The sequence below is a fragment of the Myotis daubentonii genome, chromosome 14 (genome assembly GCF_963259705.1).
Source record: "Myotis daubentonii chromosome 14, mMyoDau2.1, whole genome shotgun sequence".
Lineage (NCBI taxonomy): Eukaryota > Metazoa > Chordata > Mammalia > Chiroptera > Vespertilionidae > Myotis > Myotis daubentonii.
The window spans coordinates 58,504,494-58,517,377 of NC_081853.1; the positions used below are offsets into that span (position 1 = coordinate 58,504,494).

At 47.2% G+C, this 12,884-nt stretch overlaps 1 protein-coding gene across 2 annotated transcripts in view; it reads left to right on the forward strand.

Moving 5' to 3' along the window:
- PRKAR2A (protein kinase cAMP-dependent type II regulatory subunit alpha) overlaps positions 1 to 12,506 on the forward strand; it is a 44,539-nt gene extending 32,033 nt beyond the window's left edge. The window contains exons 6-11 of one of the 2 annotated variants that reach the window (XM_059664851.1): positions 1,776 to 1,929; positions 5,036 to 5,137; positions 5,297 to 5,371; positions 6,455 to 6,520; positions 8,730 to 8,871; positions 9,345 to 12,506. In XM_059664851.1, coding sequence (XP_059520834.1) covers positions 1,776 to 1,929; positions 5,036 to 5,137; positions 5,297 to 5,371; positions 6,455 to 6,520; positions 8,730 to 8,871; positions 9,345 to 9,478 — 673 coding nt within the window. In that variant the 3' untranslated portion in view covers positions 9,479 to 12,506. The remainder of the gene's footprint in view (positions 1 to 1,775; positions 1,930 to 5,035; positions 5,138 to 5,296; positions 5,372 to 6,454; positions 6,521 to 8,729; positions 8,872 to 9,344) is intronic. The other variant, XM_059664852.1, reaches the window with a different exon arrangement.
- Positions 12,507 to 12,884: the final 378 nt, after the last annotated feature.

Sequence of the window (12,884 nt, forward strand, 5' to 3'; positions counted from 1 at the left end):
AATTCTCTCTAGAAATGGAATTGCTATGCCAATAGGTCTCTTTAAGCAATTTGCTATATGTTGTTCATTATCTTGCAGAAAATTTGAAACATTTACATTCGCCTCAGTGGTATATTGAGAGAGTATATTTGGTATATTTCTCCAAATGCTTGTCATTTCTGAATATTTTATTTAGCAATTATTATCAATCAACAGAGAAAATGTATTTGTGGGGTTTTTTTGTTTTTTTTTTTTACTTTAATCAGTTCTGCATCCTAGTTTTCAACAGACTGAAAGACAACCCATGCAATCATTTCAGTACCTGCAGGAAAAGCATTTGACAAAATTCAACACCTTTTTATTTTTTAAAATATATTTTATTGATTTTTTTACAGAGAGGAAGGGAGAAGGATAGAGAGTTAGAAACATCGATGAGAGAGAAACATCGACCAGCTGCCTCCTGCACACTCCCCACTGGGTATGTGCCTGCAACCAAGGTACATGCCCTTGACTGGAATTGAACCTGGGACCCTTGAGTCCCCAGGCCGATGCTCTATCCACTGAGCCAGACCGGTTAGGGCTCAACACCTTTTCTTGATCAAAAACTCTCCACAGCCCAACTGGCATAGCTCAGTGGTTGAGCATCAACCTATGAACCAGGAGGTCACAGTTCGATTCCCGGTTGGGGCACACGCCCGGGTTGTGGGCTCGATCCTCAATGTGGGGCGTGCAGAAGGCAGCCAATCAATAATTCTCTCTCATCGCTGATGTTTCTATCTCTTTCTCCCTCTCTCTTCTCTGAAATCAATAAAAATATATTTTTAAAGACATATATATTTTATTTTATTTTTAAATATATTTTATTGATTTTTTACAGAGAGGAAGGGAGAGAGATAGAGAGTTAGAAACATCGATGAGAAACATCCATCAGCTGCCTCCTGCACACCTCTCACTGGGGATGTGCCTGCAACCCAGGTACATGCCCTTGACCGGAATCGAACCTGGGACCTTTCAGTCCGCAGGCTGACGCTCTATCCACTGAGCCAAACTGGTTTCGGCAAGATATATATATTTTTTAAAAATCTCCACAACTAGGAACAGAAAGGACTTTTCGCCAACCTGATTAAAGGCATTTTTAAAAACCTATAACTAACATCATGCTTAAAGGTGAAAGATTGTTTTACCTTTAAACAAAAGAGAACAAAACAAGGATGTCTGCTCTCATCACTTCTCCTTCATATTGTGTGTAGGTCCTGGACCTAGCCAGTGCAATAAGGAAAAGGAAAAGGGAGGGAGGGCAGGGGGCGGGCATGGAGATTGGAAAGGGAACAGAACCCTGTTTGCGATGACACGACCCTCTAGACCAGCCGTGGGCAAACTACGGCCCGCTCGCCGGATCCGGCCCGTTTGAAATGAATAAAACTATTGTAAAAGAAGACCGTACTCTTTTATGTAATGATGTTTACTTTGAATTTATATTAGTTCACACAAACACTCCATCCATGCTTTTGTTCCGGCTCCGGTCCAGTTTAAGAACCCATTGTAGCCCTCGAGTCAAAAAGTTTGCCCACCCCTGCTCTAGATTCTAGAGTGTAGAAGAGAAAGCAGTGCTACCAAAAAAGCTACTAGTTGAGTTTAGCAAGGTCAGAGACTACAAAGTCCAAATGCAAAGATCTGTTGGAAATCCCCTATTGCAATGTTTTCTATCTTACATACCTTCTGTTCATATACTACCTACCATTCTTAAATTTATTGTTAGAATTAGTAAGTGAAATTGTTTCTTATTATACTTTCAGGGGAACTTACGATATTTTAGTAACAAAAGATGATCACACCCGTGCTGTTGGCCAGTATGACAACCGTGGAAGTTTTGGAGAACTCGCTCTGATGTACAACACCCCGCGGGCTGCTACCATCGTGGCCACTTCCGAGGGCGCCCTGTGGGCGCTGGTGAGTAGAGAGAGGTTCCCTGCGTGGCCCAGCGTGGATCCCTCTGCTCCGGGGTTTCTGTCCTTGCTGTTGGTGCTCCCTGCGTCTTATGGCCAGTTGTCTGGGAGACGGTGTGGAAGGCCTGGTACCAGTGCATTCTCCATTTCTCCAAAGGGGTTTGTCAGCAAACCGTTTACTCCAAGCCGCAGGGCAGTGACAGGGCTGATGCCCTCGCAGTCCTGTCAGCTCTTGTCACATTTTCTGTTGATTTTTTTGAGACAAGTAGAAGGAGAGCGGGGACAGCTTTCTCTCCTGGAGACAGCCTAGCAAAGGGAGCCATTGAATGCCCTGCCTGCAGCATTTTGCATCTCTAGCTCTAGCACTAACTTTTCTCTCTGTTCAGCCATCTACTTGTGCATTGGCCCATGACAATATCCAATAGATTTAGATGACTGGAAAGGCTGATGGCCATATTTTGGGAAAGAGAACTTTCCTAAAATGTCTTAGGCACAGCACAGCTGTGATCCCTGTCCTTTATTGTACATGACCTACCTTCCTTCAAAATATATAACTCTCTTTTTTAAAAAAATACATATTTTATTGATTCAGGGGAGGGGGGGGGGAGAGAGATCATTGATGAGAGAGAATCATTAGCGGCCTCCCGCATGCCCCAGTGGGGATCGAGCCCAAAACCCGGGCATGTGCCCTGACCAGGAATCGAACCATGACCTCCTGGTTCATAGGTCGATGCTCAACCACGGAGCCACGCCAGCTGGGCCTCTCTTCCTTCTTAACAAAACATTCTCTTGTACAAATTCCGTATCCCACTTTTAAAACATTGGCTTCTATAATTTGTTTCTATTACCGTACAAGCAGAATTAAATGTATACCCTAGAATTATCAACATATTTCCTCAAATGAAATAATGTTTTTTGAAAACACATTTTAAAGTATTAATAGAGCACTTTACTGTGACTTAAGAAAATAAGAATGCTCCTGAGAGCTGAGTGATAGAATGGCTTCAGAATTGATCACACACTTTGGGACTCAGTGGTTGGGAAACTCAGGATGGATCAATAAGTAATGCGGGGAAGTAAACTCTGTTATAAAAGGCACTGGTGTTGCCCTGGCTGGTGTGGCTCAGTTGGTTGGGTGGAGCATCGTCCTATACAGCAAAAGGTAGCAGGTTCAATTCCCAGTCAGGGCACATACCCAGGTTTTCAGTTTGATCCCTGATCCGGGTGAGTATGTGTGGTAACCGACTTATCTCTCTCTCTCTCTCTCTCTCTCTCCCTCTCTCTCTCTCTCTCTCTCTCTCTCTCTCTCTCTCTCTCTCTCTCTCCCTCTCCCCCACTCCCCTTCCTTCCTTTCTAAAATCAATAAAAACATATCCTTAGGTGAAGATTTAAATAATTTAGTAAATAAAATAAAATGCATTGATGCTAACTGCTGGTTCAGGCCGATGTGGAATAACCCTATTCCTCAATATTCTTATCTCTTAAACTAAAAACCTCTACATGTCACACACCCAACAAGCAGGGAGATCCTGGAGGTGGAAGGAGAAGGTGCTGGCTGGGTCTCAGCACTTCAGGGAGGACTTGAGGACGCCCTCACGCGCTCGCAGGCGCAGGAGGGCAGCGGTTCTTTCTCTCTTGATCCTCAGGGTTATTTGCTTGACTCTGAGCGCGTTGCCTGAGGGAGCGGCCACTGCACAGGGGCGTGCGTGTGTGTCCCCCCCACCTTTGGAGGGCCCTGGAAGCTGGTGGAGGTGTGGCAGGAAGGGCTTTGCACAGCATGGAGTTCTGGGAAGTGTGAAAGCAGGCGTGGAAGGGGTGGGACGTGAATGAAGTCGCTTAGAAGGTATCAGCTGTTTCTTCTTCAGCTGGGATAGCTTGCTGTTGCCATTGTAGTGATCTCTAACAGTCCATTACTGTTAGATTCTTAAAGATGTTGTTTTGGACATGCCTACTCAAACACAAGGAAGGGAACTTTTTAATTCCTATTTTCCAGAACAGCCTGGATTGTTCTCTTTCCACAGCACTCTTGGTCTAGATTGGCCCAGAAAACATGTAGAAACTGAATTCTAAAGATAATGGAGTAATATTCCAAAGTATAAAAGTAACATTTTAAATGACTAACCTTGGACTTCAAAAAAGTAGTGGCATGTAATGCAGCCATTATAGCAAGCAGACCGCTAATGAAAATGGGGCGGAACCTGGCAGAGTGCTGGTGAGCAGGCACTATTTGTACAGCAGTTTAGGGAGGGGGGTGGGAGCCTGCATGGTTCACAGGAGGCCTGTAGGATGCAGTAGGTGCCGTCTATAAGGCAGAGCATACATAGCAAAGGAGAGTGCGTGGGACTTTGGTACTTAATGAAATAGGAGTAAAATAGCAAACCTACAGCTTACCATGCCTTTAGCTTCTTGCTGTTTTTCACCCTGCCGGCCTTTGGGATGTCCTTACCGTGTTCTCCCCAACCCCAGTGTGTGTTTCCACGACTGACAGCCTGAGGTAGAAGAAAACTACCATGAACTCAGGTACACATAACCGTGTGACCATTTGGAAGCCTAAAACGAATCAATCAACATTCTCCTGGCTGCCTGTCCCTAGAGGTGCCTGGCTATAGCTCTGGTTAACAGTCTCCCAAGTGTGAATCCATGACTTGGTGGGTCAAGGTACCTTTCACATGCCTGCCTTCCATCCTGAATTTCCTCCCGTCTCTATTTAAATTCTACCCCTCCTTCGGGTCCCAGACAAATTTATGTTTATAACTATCTATTTTGTATTGTCTCCTCATTGAGATTGTAAAGTCCTTGAGGGCCAAAGCCATCTGATTGTTTTCTCTCCTTTTTCTTAAGGTGCATGCTTTCACATTGAGCCGCGACAGGCTGGAAGCTCACAATTGTTGGGGCGCTTTCACTTTATATTCTCTTTCTGACCCATAGGTGGCGCCTGTAGCAAGCAACAAGTGAGACCTCTTTCTGGCTCAGGCTGCAGCTTTTTCTCAGATTGAAGTATCTGCCTTAGTACCTTTCACAGTCCGAATATTTGCTGTGGCCCGGTTAGTGAAAGCAGAGGTGTTCTCTTACACAAGCATTTACCAGAATTTTCATATTCTTTCTTGTAGGACCGGGGGACTTTTAGAAGAATCATAGTGAAAAACAACGCACAAAAACGGAAGATGTTCGAATCATTTCTTGAGTCTGTGCCCCTCCTTAAGTCACTAGAGGTAACGTTCATTGAATGTGGCTCTCTTCATGGGGGCTTCCGAGCAGCTGTTAAAACTGTTCTGTTGTTGAGGTTTCACACAAGCTCTTCTCATTCTGTGTGCAGATTTCTGTGACTTTTAGTTGAGGTCTGTTCCTTGTAACTGTGAGTATTGTTCCAGGTGTCAGAGCGAATGAAGATTGTGGATGTGATAGGAGAGAAGGCCTATAAGGACGGAGAGCGCATCATCGCTCAGGTGAGGCCTCGGGCCGCGTTTTCCGCTCGCCTTGGGAGCTCAAGTTGCACGGTGCTGGGCCCACTGGCTGCAGCTCCTCTGCGGCCGTGGAGGTGCCTCTCGCTGGCATGCCCGCTGCGGCCTTCACCGCTGTCCTTGGCTTCTGGTATTGGCTCTTCCGGATTGTCCTTTTCTTTTCACTCTAAGCTTCCTTTGTGGCTGCCAAAACCTGGGGAAGGTCGGAAAGCTGTGCCCTTCACCTTCTCCCATAGCTGCTTGCCTACCTGTCCCCTCCTTCCAGCCTGTGCGCTGACCTCACCTTCTCAGTGAGGCTCTGTCTGTCCTGTGGCCATCTCCGTCGCCCTCCACAGTCCCTGCTCCCCTTTTCCTGTAGCACTTTCCGCCTCCCAACACAACAGCGTAATGTACTGATTACTGTGTTGATTGTTTACAGTTCATGCTTCCAGACTCTAAGTTGCACAAGGGCAGGGATATTTGCTTTGTCCACTGATGTATCTCACATTCCTGGACTAGAACATGCCTGGCACGAAGTGAGCCCGTCATTATTTGTTGAATGACCTGAATGACTAGTTCAGTGAAGTGGGTTAAAGTCAAAACAAGCAAAAGAAAAGCCTGAGGCTCGAAGGGTGACATAAGGCCACATCAAAACAGCTTCCTCACCACAGCGAGGCCCCCACCAGATCCGTGCGGCCAGAGGCTGCGTTTGGTCAGTCACCCTGGGGCTCCATGACCCAGGGCGGCCAGGAGTCGCCCTGATGTTGGCTGGAGCAGCCTCGGCTGCTGATCCCTTGTCACAGGCTTCAGTAGTGAGCCAGCACGAGCAGTAAGGAGGCCGGTGCTCTGTGCAGGGGAGCCTGGGCACCGTCGTGGAGGAAGCTGGGACTATTCCCTGTCAGGAAATGTGTGTCAGTGACATCGGACTGACGTCCCGTCATCAGGATCCTCTCATTTTGTTCTGGATTTTTAGCCATTGATTGACTTGTAGGTTGGAAAAGAAATCAAATCAGAGCTCAGGCAATAACAAATGACCGACTTCTGTGCCCCTCTTCAGTGCTTATGTACCTGACCTCCTTTCCGTTTCAGGGTGAAAAGGCTGATAGCTTTTACATTATAGAGTCTGGTGAAGTGAGCATCTTGATTAAAAGCAAGGTGAGTTGACGTGTGACGATGCAAGTTATTCCAGGGAAGACCCAGATGCCAGGGGTATGCACAGAAAGCAGCTGTTTGCTTTACATAATGTGAAGTGTGGTCAGTGTGCCAACACCCTCATTGGTAGGTAAGGTGTGTGACCGACAGAGACCCCTGTTCAGGCCTGTCCATTGATGAGGACTCAGCGTATTTCTTCTTGTCCCTGTTGCCTTTGTCTCTGCTGTGTAATCAATGATAGGAGAAACTTTGCCCTATAAATCCATAGAAATAAACATCCTCATGGAAGATGGGTGGGATTATACAGTTAAGAAGTACATGTAGGTGTTGGACATGCAGAGAGCTTCCTTTGTGGAGCCCTGGGCGGGGAGGTCTCCAGGACGATCGTTACACTGGCTGTTTGATGGGCAGGGAGACCTAGAAACCCAGGACTGTAGGAGGGAGCGTGATCTCACCATAAATACACCATCACCAGATGTCCCTGTTCCCATTGTTTTGAAGAAAATAGAATTTGTTCACGTAGTGAGTTATGCCTAATACTATCAGCCTAGTAGGAAGCCTCTGCAGAACATCTTCATTAAACGCTCAGAACGGAGAGAGAGGAAGGAAGGAAGGAAGGAAGGAAGGAAGGAAGGAAGGGAGGGAGGGAGGGAGGGAGGGAGGGAGGGAGGGAGGGAGGAAGGAAGGAAGGAAGGAAGGAAGGAAGGAAGGAAGGAAGGAAGGAAGGAAGGAAATTACGATGATTGCTTAGCAGATGGCTTGATTGCTAACTTAAAACAGACCTGCTGTTTGCCATGGAGCAATGGTTGGAAGCTTCTGTGTCCTTCACTCACAGTGCGGGGCTGCTGACCCATGTCTGTGCATTTCTCAGGTGTTCACTGCCACACAGCAGTGTGGGACAGCAGCACTGTGGCCCTGGGGGCTCGCGAACTTGTCGGGAATGCAGGGTCTTGGGCTCTGTCCCAACCTACTGAACAGCATCTGCACTGTCACAGACCCTGAGGCCTCTGCTATTGGTGTGACCGTGCAGCAAGTGCTATTCCAGGAAAGAGACAGGGCACCGCCATGTCCGTACTCCCAGAGATTGCTACAGACACAGGAAAGAGAGCGTTGGCGTGAATGGGGCAGGTTGACATAAGAGCAAACAGGTCAGGGCAGGAGTGTGGAAAGATGGTCAAGCTGTGTAAGCTCGTGTGGCACTTTTGTTTTTCTAAATAAACCCTCAAAAAAACATCTCTCTACCCATAACATAAAGTTTCTCTTAGAGATTTGAGACTAATTCTTACTAAAAATTCTAAATAATTATTTACTTGAACAAGTTATTGCTTAGTTCAGCAGAGGGATTTGTTTCTTTAAAAAAGGAAACTCTAGATATTATGTACATATAGTACATTATTCATTCTTTTCAGTGACCTGATAAGCATGGATTACAACCTGCTTGATTTCTTAATACAGAGTTAATCCACCGAATTTTAAGGTCAGACATTATTTTTAAAAATATTTAGTTACTTAATTCTTCTTTAAAAAACGTGGGATGGGACCACTAACTTAAGAAGTAGGCAATACCAAAAAGAAAGTTGGCACTGCACAGTGCGTCCTGGAAAGTCATGGTCTCCGCTCAAAAGCAGCAGCCCAGGACGGGCCCTCTCCCTGAGAAAAGCGTGGCGTTTAGAGAGAACTGGTCAGACGCTCTTTCCCCCCGTGCCAGGGAAGCCAGCATCTAGCAAACCAAGAGGATTCATATATGAGTATAAAATATACCTATTATTATATGTTAATGCATATTAACATTATAATAGTAGCATATATTATTAAATATATAATATACTATAGTGATGATGTGTTATATATAATTAATTATATATAATCGTAACATAGTATGTTATACATAACATGTTAACTATGTTATAATTGCTTATAACATATTAATGTGAAGTATATAGTAATAATATATATAAACATTCAAAAGGAAATGGCCTGTGCCTTACCTCTTGCTGTTCAGCTATTACCTGAGAGGTATGGGACTCAGGAGGTCCCAGGTGAAAGCCAAGCCACTGACATAGCCCATGCAGTTCCCCTGGTACAGCTGGGGTCCCAGCAAAGTGCACTGCTCAGTAATTTGTTGCTCTAGTAAGGGGGGATTAAGTGTGTGCAACTGGACACGCCCACTGTGACTCTGGAGTCAGCGGGTCGTGCTCTCTTCCTGCTCCAGACCAAAGTAAACAAGGAGGGTGGCAACCAGGAGGTGGAGATCGCCCGCTGCCATAAGGGACAATACTTTGGAGAGCTTGCCCTGGTGACCAACAAGCCCAGAGCTGCTTCTGCTTATGCTGTGGGAGACGTCAAATGCTTAGGTAAGAAAACTCCTTATGCATGAATACTTCTTTTCTCCCATGCAGTGCTTTTTTCTCATCAGCAAGCCTCGGCTTATATCCGGTTCTTGCATCTAGGCTGGGGCAGTTCAGTGTGACCAACCAGAAACGAGTGACTGTTTTCTCACCAACATTTCTGGGCACTGACATCGCCTGTGGACAAGACAGGCTGCCCCTGAGAGGCTGGGGATGGAACAGAGTGTGAAGAGAAAGCAGGCGTCCAGGGCTGTGGGGCGGAGAGCAATAGCTGCCGGGCTCTGCCAGGTCTCAAACCCTGAGGACACCGCCCTGCTGTGCTCCCGTAGAAGCGCCCCTTCTTTTCCCAAGTGCTCAGTGCCCCCCTCTAATCCCCTGTCACGTGGATGTGTGTGTGGAAGAAGGTTTGCAGGAAGGAAACGGCTTTGAGTCGTTGGTCTGGAATTCATTATCTCCCTCCTCTCTCTCTAACAACGTAGTTATGGATGTGCAAGCGTTCGAGAGGCTGCTGGGGCCCTGCATGGACATCATGAAGAGGAACATCTCCCACTATGAGGAGCAGCTGGTGAAGATGTTTGGCTCCAGCCTGGATCTCAGCGATCCTGGGCAGTAGGTGTGCCGCCCCGCAGTCTTCTCAGCGTGACACCGAGACCTCCCGTCAGCCACAGGACACACACACACAGCAGACGCGACAGAACTGCTGCTGCCGTGGCTGTGGCCACGGGTGTTTAGGAAACTTGGAAGTCAGCACTAAAGGAGGGTAGAGGTCCAACCCCCACCTCCACTTTGCTCTGAAAGCCTATTGTTAGACTTGTGATGAGTATTCCAGCCCAGTTTCACATCTTTGGTTCCAAACGGCATGTCTCTCCAACAATTAAGTGCCTGATACAAAGTCCAAAGTGTAACGTCTCCCTTTCCTCTCCTGCTGCTGCTGTTGCTCTAGGAAGGTAGCAAGGTCTGCGCAGCCTGTAGCATAACTGTCCGCGGCCACGCCCGGCCTTTCTCAAGGGAGGAACGCTGCAGCCTTCCATCTCGTGTGTCCTCTGAGGAGTCCACGTGTTCACAATTGTAGCCTTTGGTTTTACAGTGGGAAATGCTGGCAGTAAGACGGAGGCCTGTGGTCCTGTGGCATTGTTCCGTCTGCTGAGAGCTGCACACGTGACAGCTGCCTCCCAACTCGCAGTGAAGCTTAGGGGACGGCCCTGCCCGGGCCCGGCGGGTCAGCACCGAGCACACTCACCGGTCCTTGGGGCTCATGTTAGAGCAGAACCTTTGGGTTTGGTACTTTCTTCAGGTAGCAGAGAGGGAAGGTTTTCTGGGTTGGGGAGGGGGAGTTCTTTTAGATTTTGTTTTGTTTAATCTCTGTGCAGTTTGCATGAATAAATTGCTGTCCGTTTATAAGGAGCCGGGGCCTGGAGGTGCCATCACTTTATCTGACCCATCACTTTCCTGGATAATTCCTGCCACCCCAGTTGCCAGGTGCCTCTCCTGGCTCGGCAGGGTGCCAGCAAGAGGTGGTACTGCAAAGAGCCTTGCTTTCTGCTCCAGCACCACCTAGCTTCGCTGTTGAACCATCCATTTTTAAACTCTTTAAAAGAAGCAGCAGCTATTTTTTGAAATTAAAACAACATTTCTCTATTTAGGAATTCCCCTTGGATACATCCATATACATCAGTTTGTCAACTGACTCAGGCTTTTATTCTAAAGACCAACTCTTTGTTAGTTTTCAAAACTCGGCATCATTTTCAATTTTATAGAATTACTGCGAAGGCCTTTCTAATTAAGATATTAGGATATTTGGGGTTCCAGTTGTTGATCCCAAAGGAAAGTAATTTAGCTTGTATTTTAAAACTTTTTAAACCTTTTAATCATATCAGGTAGAATTCTGATGAATTATCCTAATTAGCTAGATATATTTCAGAATGAAATTTTTTCTTCAGAATGGCTTAAAAACAGATGTTAGAAGCGATCCTAAGAGCAGTGTGAAATTTGCATTGTAGCCAAGTTTATATTAAATCAAGAGGCCCTTTCCAATACGATGTTTTTAAAACTTGTATAACTCAGTAAGTCCCTAGGAGGTGACATGCTGGGGCCTCGTCGCCCCTGCTGTGGACGCTGACGGGGCCGTGCGGAGCCTTCCAGGCCACATGAGCCATGCGCTCTGTTCCCAGGCGGTGCGGTCACGAGAGCCCCAGTGGTGGCTCACAGCCCGGCCGTGCTCCGGGGCTGGAAGCAGGAGGCGCGTTCCCAGCTGCCCTGGCCGCCTGCACTGCCGCCCTGGGATCCCGAAAGGCTGCAGCTGATACCCCAACACGGACAGCTCGCGTGGGAAGCTGCGTGGTTTCCCTCATGGCCTTTCACGGTGGCTCTTTTCTGTGGGGTTGCTTTCATAGCAAATCAGTTAAGAAAGCGGATCTTGCACTTTAGCTGACAAGAACCACACCGCGCCAGTGTCTTGCAAAGGTAACAGGTACATCGGGCTTCAGGAGTGACACAGAAGTCTGGCCCCAGACTATGTCAGGACGCTGTTAGAACACTGAGCAGATGCCCCCTCTGCATCCCCCCACCCGCCATGCCAGCATGAGCCAGGGCACTGACCTCCATGCCAGAGTCACTCCTTCAGGCTGCTAGGGAGGGGCCTGCCCGTCCTGCCCCCTTGCAGTATTCCCTTCACAAAAGCCTCTCGGCCCCCGGCTCACTCGTGATTGGTGTTTTATAGAGAGCTCATCAGGGCTAAGTCCCCCTGCTCTGTCACAGACTGCCACATGGATCACCAGCCTAGCCCCTCACTGCATACAGGGCCCTTAGGGGTCTGGCTTGAAGGAGGGAGACTTTAAAGGGACCAGCGTGAGTGAAATGGGACAGAGCCATGACCAAGGTGCCAGGGGCCCGAGTGTCCCAGTCAGTGCAGCGTGGGAATCAGGTGGCAGACAGGCTCAGCCCTGGCTCCGGGCCCACACTTGCCGGGCAAGGCCTTCGCTGGTGGTTGAGCCTCAGGGGGCAGAGCGTGTGTTGGGAAATGATCCCTCTGTTCGTGGGTTTGGACGTGGAGAATGTTCCGAGAGCCTCGAGGTGCAGCGTTATCCTTCCTTCTGGCCCCGGTGTGTCACACCCGCTCTCTGAAGGAATGTCCACGTGTTCCGACCGCCTGCTCGATGTCCTCACATGTCATTGCTGTGGACTCAGAATCCAGGGCGGAGGTTTGAGCAGTTTAATGAGCAAATTGGGCAGAGAAGTGGCAAGAAATGGTCCTCCAGCCGGAGGTGGTGGTCCTCCTACCAGCCAGGTTCTCGCCACGGCAGAGCACCAGTGAGGGGGCACAGCATGGCCATGTGTCAGTGTAACAACAGCCCTGTCTCCTTTAAAACATCGCAAGAGCATTTTGCACAGAGAAAAAGACCCATGAATGTCATCTTTTATCTTTTGTTTTCAGTTGGAATTTTTGTTCTTGACATGCACTTGTAAACCAATCTTGCCAAGATACAAGTTGTTTTGCTCTTTCACTACAGTTACCTCTGACTCCTCCTGTCTTGACTGCTGAGGTTCCTCGACTATTCTGATGTCTGTTTTATGGGAAGCAGCCTTCCATGGGGTTCCTTTTACACACTGTAGGGCTATCTTTATACTTAAAAAGGGTTTTTTTAAAGAAAACTGTCACTAACCTCCTGGGGGATTTGCAGAAAACCATTTCACCCACCTTGAGCAAAAGGTAGATTCCTCATTATTTTCTTAAAAGCTCAATGTAATAAAAGAAATCTAATTTAGCATTGTTGTGCTACCTCAAAGGTAAAAATGTCTTAAAGTCTCTTTTTGGTCCTGAGTCTATACATGGTGTTTGAAATGTCTTTCAATTGGAATTATTTTTAAATCATTGGGGAGAATTTTATTTTAAACCGTTTTACTCTTGTGTTTTAATCTTAGAAGAATAAGTGATTGGAAGTGATTGATTCTTGCTCTATGATATTGAACACAATTAAATCATTGTTTGCCATAAACAAGGTTGGGTTTTTAAAAGCTAG